General features: G+C 36.3%; 1 protein-coding gene across 1 annotated transcript in view; it reads left to right on the top strand.

Moving 5' to 3' along the window:
• Positions 1-12,312, top strand: part of CNN1 (calponin 1) — a 95,546-nt gene that overhangs the window by 80,019 nt on the left and 3,215 nt on the right. Inside the window, exons 2-4 of the mRNA XM_063449523.1 lie at positions 7,060-7,181; positions 7,538-7,604; positions 9,271-9,408. Coding sequence (XP_063305593.1) covers positions 7,060-7,181; positions 7,538-7,604; positions 9,271-9,408 — 327 coding nt within the window. The remainder of the gene's footprint in view (positions 1-7,059; positions 7,182-7,537; positions 7,605-9,270; positions 9,409-12,312) is intronic.

Here is a 12,312-nt window from a genome sequence, read left to right as displayed (position 1 = left end):
TATGTCTGCCTAATTCTAATCACCATACTATATGTCTCCCTAATTCTAATCACCATACTATATGTCTCCCTAATTCTAATCACCATACTATATGTCTCCCTAATTCTAATCACCATACTATATGTCTGCTCAATTCTAATCACCATACTATATGTCTGCCCAATTCTAATCACCATACTATATGTCTCCCTAATTCTAATCACCATACTATATGTCTGCCTAATTCTAATCACCATACTATATGTCTCCCCAATTATAATCACCATACTATATGTCTGCCCAATTCTAATCACCATACTATATGTCTGCCTAATTATAATCACCATACTATATGTCTCCCCAATTATAATCACCATACTATATGTCTGCCCAATTCTAATCACCATACTATATGTCTGCCCAATTCTAATCACCATACTATATGTCTGCCTAATTCTAATCACCATACTATATGTCTCCCTAATTCTAATCACCATACTATATGTCTCCCTAATTCTAATCACCATACTATATGTCTCCCTAATTCTAATCACCATACTATATGTCTGCCTAATTCTAATCACCATACTATATGTCTGCCCAATTCTAATCACCATACTATATGTCTCCCTAATTCTAATCACCATACTATATGTCTCCCTAATTCTAATCACCATACTATATGTCTCCCCAATTCTTATCACCATACTATATGTCTGCCTAATTCTAATCACCATACTATATGTCTCCCCAATTCTAATCACCATACTATATGTCTGCCCAATTCTAATCACCATACTATATGTCTCCCTAATTCTAATCACCATACTATATGTCTGCCTAATTCTAATCACCATACTATATGTCTCCCTAATTCTAATCACCATACTATATGTCTGCCCAATTCTAATCACCATACTATATGTCTCCCTAATTCTAATCACCATACTATATGTCTGCCTAATTCTAATCACCATACTATATGTCTGCCCAATTCTAATCACCATACTATATGTCTGCCCAATTCTTATCACCATACTATATGTCTGCCTAATTCTAATCACCATACTATATGTCTGCCCAATTCTTATCACCATACTATATGTCTGCCTAATTCTAATCACCATACTATATGTCTCCCTAATTCTAATCACCATACTATATGTCTCCCTAATTCTAATCACCATACTATATGTCTCCCTAATTCTAATCACCATACTATATGTCTCCCCAATTCTAATCACCATACTATATGTCTGCCCAATTCTTATCACCATACTATATGTCTGCCTAATTCTAATCACCATACTATATGTCTCCCTAATTCTAATCACCATACTATATGTCTGCCTAATTCTAATCACCATACTATATGTCTCCCTAATTCTAATCACCATACTATATGTCTCCCTAATTCTAATCACCATACTATATGTCTCCCTAATTCTAATCACCATACTATATGTCTGCCTAATTCTAATCACCATACTATATGTCTCCCTAATTCTAATCACCATACTATATGTCTCCCTAATTATAATCACCATACTATATGTCTCCCTAATTATAATCACCATACTATATGTCTCCCTAATTCTAATCACCATACTATATGTCTGCCCAATTCTTATCACCATACTATATGTCTGCCTAATTCTAATCACCATACTATATGTCTCCCCAATTCTTATCACCATACTATATGTCTGCCCAATTCTAATCACCATACTATATGTCTGCCCAATTCTTATCACCATACTATATGTCTGCCTAATTCTAATCACCATACTATATGTCTGCCCAATTCTAATCACCATACTATATGTCTGCCCAATTCTAATCACCATACTATATGTCTCCCTAATTCTAATCACCATACTATATGTCTGCCCAATTCTTATCACCATACTATATGTCTCCCTAATTCTAATCACCATACTATATGTCTCCCTAATTCTAATCACCATACTATATGTCTCCCTAATTCTAATCACCATACTATATGTCTGCCTAATTCTAATCACCATACTATATGTCTCCCTAATTCTAATCACCATACTATATGTCTCCCTAATTATAATCACCATACTATATGTCTCCCTAATTATAATCACCATACTATATGTCTCCCTAATTCTAATCACCATACTATATGTCTGCCCAATTCTTATCACCATACTATATGTCTGCCTAATTCTAATCACCATACTATATGTCTCCCCAATTCTTATCACCATACTATATGTCTGCCCAATTCTAATCACCATACTATATGTCTGCCCAATTCTTATCACCATACTATATGTCTGCCTAATTCTAATCACCATACTATATGTCTGCCCAATTCTAATCACCATACTATATGTCTGCCCAATTCTAATCACCATACTATATGTCTCCCTAATTCTAATCACCATACTATATGTCTGCCTAATTCTAATCACCATACTATATGTCTCCCTAATTCTAATCACCATACTATATGTCTCCCTAATTCTAATCACCATACTATATGTCTGCCCAATTCTTATCACCATACTATATGTCTGCCTAATTCTAATCACCATACTATATGTCTCCCTAATTCTAATCACCATACTATATGTCTCCCTAATTCTAATCACCATACTATATGTCTCCCTAATTCTAATCACCATACTATATGTCTGCTCAATTCTAATCACCATACTATATGTCTGCCCAATTCTAATCACCATACTATATGTCTCCCTAATTCTAATCACCATACTATATGTCTGCCTAATTCTAATCACCATACTATATGTCTCCCCAATTATAATCACCATACTATATGTCTGCCCAATTCTAATCACCATACTATATGTCTGCCTAATTATAATCACCATACTATATGTCTCCCCAATTATAATCACCATACTATATGTCTGCCCAATTCTAATCACCATACTATATGTCTGCCCAATTCTAATCACCATACTATATGTCTGCCTAATTCTAATCACCATACTATATGTCTCCCTAATTCTAATCACCATACTATATGTCTCCCTAATTCTAATCACCATACTATATGTCTCCCTAATTCTAATCACCATACTATATGTCTGCCTAATTCTAATCACCATACTATATGTCTGCCCAATTCTAATCACCATACTATATGTCTCCCTAATTCTAATCACCATACTATATGTCTCCCTAATTCTAATCACCATACTATATGTCTCCCCAATTCTTATCACCATACTATATGTCTGCCTAATTCTAATCACCATACTATATGTCTCCCCAATTCTAATCACCATACTATATGTCTGCCCAATTCTAATCACCATACTATATGTCTCCCTAATTCTAATCACCATACTATATGTCTGCCTAATTCTAATCACCATACTATATGTCTCCCTAATTCTAATCACCATACTATATGTCTGCCCAATTCTAATCACCATACTATATGTCTCCCTAATTCTAATCACCATACTATATGTCTGCCTAATTCTAATCACCATACTATATGTCTCCCTAATTCTAATCACCATACTATATGTCTCCCTAATTCTAATCACCATACTATATGTCTCCCTAATTCTAATCACCATACTATATGTCTGCCTAATTCTAATCACCATACTATATGTCTCCCTAATTCTAATCACCATACTATATGTCTCCCTAATTATAATCACCATACTATATGTCTCCCTAATTATAATCACCATACTATATGTCTCCCTAATTCTAATCACCATACTATATGTCTGCCCAATTCTTATCACCATACTATATGTCTGCCTAATTCTAATCACCATACTATATGTCTCCCCAATTCTTATCACCATACTATATGTCTGCCCAATTCTAATCACCATACTATATGTCTGCCCAATTCTTATCACCATACTATATGTCTGCCTAATTCTAATCACCATACTATATGTCTGCCCAATTCTAATCACCATACTATATGTCTGCCCAATTCTAATCACCATACTATATGTCTCCCTAATTCTAATCACCATACTATATGTCTGCCTAATTCTAATCACCATACTATATGTCTCCCTAATTCTAATCACCATACTATATGTCTCCCTAATTCTAATCACCATACTATATGTCTGCCCAATTCTTATCACCATACTATATGTCTGCCTAATTCTAATCACCATACTATATGTCTCCCTAATTCTAATCACCATACTATATGTCTCCCTAATTCTAATCACCATACTATATGTCTCCCTAATTCTAATCACCATACTATATGTCTGCTCAATTCTAATCACCATACTATATGTCTGCCCAATTCTAATCACCATACTATATGTCTCCCTAATTCTAATCACCATACTATATGTCTGCCTAATTCTAATCACCATACTATATGTCTCCCCAATTATAATCACCATACTATATGTCTGCCCAATTCTAATCACCATACTATATGTCTGCCTAATTATAATCACCATACTATATGTCTCCCCAATTATAATCACCATACTATATGTCTGCCCAATTATAATCACCATACTATATGTCTGCCCAATTCTAATCACCATACTATATGTCTGCCTAATTCTAATCACCATACTATATGTCTCCCTAATTCTAATCACCATACTATATGTCTGCCTAATTCTAATCACCATACTATATGTCTGCCTAATTCTAATCACCATACTATATGTCTGCCCAATTCTAATCACCATACTATATGTCTCCCTAATTCTAATCACCATACTATATGTCTCCCTAATTCTAATCACCATACTATATGTCTCCCCAATTCTTATCACCATACTATATGTCTGCCTAATTCTAATCACCATACTATATGTCTCCCCAATTCTAATCACCATACTATATGTCTGCCCAATTCTAATCACCATACTATATGTCTCCCTAATTCTAATCACCATACTATATGTCTCCCTAATTCTAATCACCATACTATATGTCTGCCTAATTCTAATCACCATACTATATGTCTCCCTAATTCTAATCACCATACTATATGTCTGCCCAATTCTAATCACCATACTATATGTCTCCCTAATTCTGATTAGAATTGGGGAGACATATAGTATGGTGATTAGAACGGGACAGACACATAGTTTGGTGATTAGAATTAGGGGAGACAGCATTGGTATTAGAGTTGGACAGACAACATGGTGATTTGAGTTGGACAGACAGACAGCATGGGGGATTAGTCTTGCTAGAACATATAGAGGTTAGATTGCAATGAAATGCCAGAGAGTTGAACACACAATCGTGATTATAGATGATATTACAAACTTTATAGGGACAGACCACCTGGCAATCAGAGTTGGGAATTCAGACAGACAGACAATATGGGGATTTGAGATGGACAAAAAGATAGTCAGAATGGGAATTAGAGCTGGACAGACAGACAACATGAGGATTAGAGTTGGAAAGACATCATGGGTTTTGAGGTTGGACAGACAGTGTGGGGTTTACATTTCTACAGACAGACCAGCCATTACGGTTGTTCAGACAGATAGTATGAATATTAAAGTTTGACAGACAGACATAAAGGGTATTACAGTTGTTTAGACAGAAAACAAGGGTATTACGCTTGAATAGACTACATGGGTATTAAGGTGGTTTAGATAGATATGGGTTTTAATTTTGGACAAATAGACATCTAAGGGATTACGGCTGAACAGACCGCTAACATGAGGATTACAGATGGAAAGACAGACTCAATGGGTGTTACAGTTAGTAAGTCAAACAGTATCAGTATTAGAGCTGGACGAACAACAGACCTCATGGGTATACAGTTGAACAGACAGACAGCATGGGGATTAAAGTTGGACAGACACACTACCTTGGTATTAAGGTTGGACAGATAGATGGCTGGAGAAAGCATGAAGTTTACATTTGGACAGAATGGAGATTGGATGGACAGAATGGAGATTAGAGTTGGACAGACAGACACCCTGGACATTAGAGTTATACAGACAGACCACATGGGTATTTAAGATGGACAGAAAACATCAAAGAATTGAATTCCTTATTGAAAAGTGTGACCAAAAATACCCACTCTTTAAATCTAATAGAATCTTATTTTAAAGTTCTTAATAGGGGGCACTTAGTTCCAGAGAGTATGAACAAAATGTTCCCAAGTGAGGATCCTCTTTGTTGGAGATGTCAAACAACAACAGGCACACATCTACATGCATGGTGGGAGTGTGCTAAGATCAAAGACTTATGGGATAAAACGTATCAGTTGAAGTTTACAACTTTAAACTATAAAATAAAGAAAGCGCCGTACTTTACTTTAATTGGCCCCCTATGACCCTTGTGAACAAACTGATTATAATACACCCATTTCTGGCCACTAAATCAGTGATTTCGAGACACTGGAAAAATCAAAATAATTTTTCTTGGTTATTAGTTAAAAAACAATTTGAATTTCAGGTCGAGATGGAACAACTGTTTAGCAAACAAAGTATAAAAAAAATAAAAATAGAAAAACATCTCCCTGGGATATCTGCTCGGAAAAGATAAATAATGTTTTAACTACATTTAGTCCCTAGAATAATAGTAAAATCTTAAAAGTACGGGGAAGGTGATATAAAATATGGTCTGTATAACATTTCAGATATTATATATTAAGTCTAAAACCTGGACACTAGTAGTAAAAAATAAAATAAAAAAATCAAGGTCATGTTCATTCTTAAAAGCCAGAAATTCCTGGCTGTTAGAATAAAGGTAACTCCCCTCCCTCTCTTGGCACTGTATAGGAAGTTGGTATGTTGTGTCTGTTGTTTTGTTATATACTGTGATTTGTTTTTGTTTATTTTCTCTTTCTCATCTGAATTTGCAAATTGTAAATGGCTGCACAATTGGACATGCATCTACGTCTGCATAGATAATAGAAGCACATCCATTTGATTGAGATATGCGCATTCAGAATATATGTGTTAATATGTTTAACGTATTGTCTTATGTTTTATATATCATTTTAAAAAAACTATTTAAAAAATTTCAATAAAGATTATAAAAAAAAAAAAAAAAAAGATGGACAGAAAAGCTGTATGATAATGGTACTCTGTTTTCTCGTCTCAGTTGGCTCAGAAGTATGACCCCCATAGGGAGGCCGAGCTCAGAGAATGGATTGAAAGCACCACGGGGAGAAGCCTTGGGAACAAGTTCATGGACGCGTTGAAAGATGGAGTCATTCTGTGCGAGTAAGTTAATGGTTAACTGGCAGCAATAGCCTTCTCTGGGAAAAAAAATTGTACTTCTGTCTACGGCTTGAATGAGGACTTTGTGCCAAGCATGATGGGTGGCTCAATCTATGTCGGGGCCAAGCACCATACCTCTGGTATGTGGGGCTGAGATGTGTAAATCATGGCAGATAGCTGTGTGTGTTACAGTTGTGAGACGTTGCTATCAGACCGTGACACACCAATGTGAATGTTTGCAGGTCAGCAAGCACTTTAGCTTGGTTTGTCCATTACAGAGAAAGATGGCATTGCTTGCCTAGTAGGTGATAGGGATAGTGGCACCAATACCTAACTTATCATCGCTCTTATTCCTCCAGGTTGATTAACAAGCTTCAACCCGGTTCCGTTCGGAAGATCAATGAGTCCACACAAAACTGGCATCAGGTAAATGGTGCAGATATCATGCCACCTTTCTGTAGGAGAAAATCACATTGAAAACGTGATGGTATCTGCAGGACACGAATGAGGAGAATACATTTCAAGATGTGATATGGTTACTGATTTAGTAGTTGGGGAACCAGAGATATAGGTTTTCAAAGATAAGGGGGCTACCCCAAAAAATTATAGCAGACCTTCATAGGGTGACTGATTCATATAGTGAGGTCAACGAGTTTGACCTTTAATTATGATTAAGATATGTGAACAATTGGGTCTTCAATAATGACTGAGATATGAGAGCAGGTGGGCCTTTAATAATGATTAAAATATAAGAATAGGTGGAACGTTAATAATGATTAACATATGAGAACAGGTAGGTCTTTAATAATAATTATTATTATTATTGTATTATTTATTTGGCACCATCACATTCCGTAGCGCTGTACAATGGGTGGACTAACAGACATGTAATTTTAACCAGACAATTGGACGTACAGGAACAGAGAGGTGGAGGGCCCTGCTCAATGAGCTTACATTCTAGAGGGAGTAATGATTGTGATATGAAAACAGGTGGGCCTTTAATAATGATTGAGGTATGAGAACAGGTGGGCCTTTAATAATGATTGAGGTATGAAAACAGGTGGGCCTTTAATAATGATTGAGGTATGAGAACAGGTGGGCCTTTAATAATGATTGAGGTATGAGAACAGGTGGGCCTTTAATAATTATTGCTATATGTGAACAGGTGGGCCTTTCATAATGATTGAGGTATGAGAACAGGTGGGCCTTTAATAATGATTGAGATATGTGAACAGGTGGGCCTTTAATAATGATTGAGATATGAGAACAGGTGGACCTTTAATAATGATTGAGATATGAGAACAGGTGGGCCTTTAATAATGATTGAGATATGTGAACAGGTGGGCCTTTAATAATAATTGAGGTATGAGAACAGGTGGGCCTTTAATAATGATTTAGGTGTGAGAATAGGTGGGCCTTTAATAATGATTGAGATATGTGAACAGGTGGGCCTTTAATAATAATTGAGGTATGAGAACAGGTGGGCCTTTAATAATGATTTAGGTGTGAGAATAGGTGGGCCTTTAATAATGATTGAGGTATGAGAACAGGTGGGCCTTTAATAATGATTGAGATATGTGAACAGGCGGGTCTTTAATGATGATTGAGGTATGAGAACAGGTGGAACTTTAATAATTATTGCTATATGTGAACAGGTGGGTCTTTAATAATGATTGGGAAATGAGAACAGGTGGGCCTTTAATAATGATTGAGATATGGGAACAGGCGGGTCTTTAATAATGATTGAGGTGTGAGAATAGGTGGGCCTTTAATAATGATTGAGGTATGAGAACAGGTGGGCCTTTAATAATGATTGAGATATGAGAACTTTCAAAGTGACTGCACTTGCCACCAGCTTTTTAATAAACAATGAGCATTATGGTGGGAGGTATGCAGTAACGGAGTGCGGGTTCAGCCAGGGATTCTTATTTCTCCAGGTAAGCTGTGATGCCACAAATGGTCCTTCCACATTAAAAATAAAGTTACTTTAGGTGGCCTCTTTGCTAGTCCCACGTGGGCCATCCCTACCACATCCCACAAGGCTGCGCATAACTATACATTGTGATTGAAAATCTGATTTACTTTCTTCCAGCTGGAAAACATTGGGAACTTTACCAAAGCGATCACAGACTATGGAGTCAAACAACATGATATATTTGAGGCCAATGAGCTATTTGAGAACTGCAACCTAACCCAAGTCCAATCTACGCTCCTGGCCTTAGCCAGCGTGGTAAGTTTGTATGCACTATATAGAGAGAGACTGTACTGGAAAGCAGTGAGTGCTCAGGATAAAGTGCCAGTCTTTTTATGGCATCCGGCAAATTGAGGCTAATGGATTACCTATTCACTAAAATGATATTTTTATTTTAGAACTGGCAATGATGGAGAAAGCCCCAAAGACTGCTCTAATTGGCAGAATTTGTGTTGTTGAGATTCTATTAACCTACACTACCACAAATTGCCACTAGAGGGTGTGTGAGATAGAGTAAATTCCACCCAACAAAGCTGCAAAATGGTAATAATAAATAAAATCTCCTATTCTGAGATTATTAGCTGTCCTCCTTAAGGTAACTTATATCTGAGTGTTGCAGAAAGGTTGGGCTGGGGCTATTAATCATCGAGGAATACCTACAGGAGCGGTCCTTCATTTTTATTTTATTTTTATCAGGGCCCAAATTATACACAAGATACAAACTTGGGACCCATTCTGCACTTTTTAAATTAGCTCAGCGACTCGTTTTTTTCAGCTGCAGTAGTATATGTATCAAAATCAGTTCCACAAAATACATTTAATAGACTGATTCCGGCATGAAAGGGGCATTTAGGAAAGCAGTGCAGCTCCCGTAAATCATTTTTTGTAGACAGTTGCCCGGGGCTTGATCCAATTATCGTGGGACTCACTGTAATAACATGAGTACTCAAACTGGGACTTGACCCAAATGACAAAAACATCTCCTGTGAGTATCAGACGTAAAGTAGCCATTCCAGTAGCCAGGAATTCAAAGTGAATTTCACTATCCAAATTTAAAACCAGAATAGTCTTGGAGAATTCCCTATTCTCACCTCGATGAAAAACCATCCCGGGGATGACGTACACCAAAGACCTAAACACCGAAGGGTCGGTGGTAAAAATAAAGTCCTTTAATGGAGTTGGTGTAATAGGAACTCAATCCTGCCCAAGGTTCTGTATAAAAAAGGAATTCTGGGACAAAGTTCTAAACGTGGCCTAATCAGCACAGACATTCCAATGGTGTCCTCCGTGATGGAGACTTTGTTCCACAATTGCTCATTATAAATAACCTCCACTGTACAAAATCAGAAATCAGTAGAAATTGGTTTGTCTGGTCTCACTCCAAGTCCTTCTCAAATATGCTTTATAATCCGAGATCATAAATCTGGCACTACGCGTGTTACTTTATATGGACAGAATGCGTGCACCAGGTCCAATTACGCTGTAATCACAATGAACTAATAGTCAATTCGTAGCGCATGGAAGGACAGTCATATCATTACATTTATAAAGTGAATGCCTAATTAATTTCCCCTGCATTAAAATTAATAAAATATGTGTGTGAGTGTATCATATATATATATATAAAGAACATAATCCGGTGCACCCAGAGACTGACAGGATTATTCACTAAATTGTGCATTTCAAACTGAATTTAAATTGAATTTCAAATTTTAGACCGATAACCAAACTCGAAAAATTAATCTGCTGTATGCGTTAGAAGTTAGACTTTTTTGGGCCTAAAATTTGAAATTCACCTTGAATTAAATCCACACTGTAATGAATAATGCTGAGGATGATTCTTACCCATTATTTGTAAGTTTATTCCCATTGCTCGGCATATGGCCACCTACTACTGCATCCGTTACGCGTACAGAAATGTATATTTATTTTATTATAAATAGTTTGTCTGGTCTTTGCAACCACAAGAGGTGAAATAGCTGTTTAAGCAATAAAACAGGACGCATTAAATGAAATGTTCTTATTTTTGTCCCGCAGAATGTTACACCGTAGGTACGTTAGTGGTTTGAACGATAGAACTCATGTCACTGTATAAGTCACATACATATTATATTCAAACCAATAGACGGGGGGAAAAAAATAAGAAAGGGAGAAAAAGGAGAGACAACGAGAGGGGAAAAAGAAACAAAACACCAAAGACATCGGGGAGAGCTCCACTAAGGGGACCTTGCCGCACACTTTAGAGAATGCTGTATCCAGGACGACCAGATATTAGAGCAGCATTGCGGAGAGTCATGTTACATATTTTAACATTTCAAGCATATAAAACATATAAACTGATATAATGTAATAGAATATAGAATGTGGTGTGCTATTGGGTGTTTTATATAATACTCACAGGTTCTATGGGAAGATAAAAATAAAGAAAATATGCAAAGCGGTTCACAATCTAAATGTATCGAAGACTTATAAAGACCCTGTAAATTATCCTTCAACCTCATTATGTTGTATTTTCTTTGCATATTTTCACCCAAAGACATTCATGCAATACAATGACTGGCAGAGTGTGACCTATACTTCGAATGGCCTGGCACTATTGAATAATGTGTACAAGGGGGTTTTTCAATCACTGATCATGCACACATTAATAATATAATATGAACAGTAATCTAATGATAAATTTAAAATAATTATTTAATAATAAATGGCATTTTTTTTGTAGCATAAAAAATAGACAGTACTCCTCCCCTATGTCTCTGGTTTTATTGTGTTTATTGACTAAGCTCAGAATTGTAGGTAATTGTGAAGGAATAATAGCAATAATTCAGGTATATTGGCTACAAACACAACTGTTTCAACAAATGGCTTTGGTCCTTAAATTTGCATTTCCCTGGTCAACTTATCACAACTCGCAATTTAGTGAAGATGCATACTATCTTGGAAATCATTGAAAAGTTCTCGAACAGACCTATTTTGGCTAGATCGATATCGACAGTATCCAAATGATGAGGACAGTGAGAGGCAGAACAAAAAGACCATCGGGGGGTTGTCCTGTCTCTCGTTGGGAGGAAACTTGTATTTTTGATCTGGTCTGCCCTTATAAGTGGGATCAGTCTGCTATATCTGTCCAATATATACTTTAATGGGCATTTTGGGTGTTGA

Source organism: Pelobates fuscus, chromosome 3 (genome assembly GCF_036172605.1).
Source record: "Pelobates fuscus isolate aPelFus1 chromosome 3, aPelFus1.pri, whole genome shotgun sequence".
Taxonomy (NCBI): domain Eukaryota; kingdom Metazoa; phylum Chordata; class Amphibia; order Anura; family Pelobatidae; genus Pelobates; species Pelobates fuscus.
This window is presented reverse-complemented; position numbering and strand designations above follow the sequence as displayed.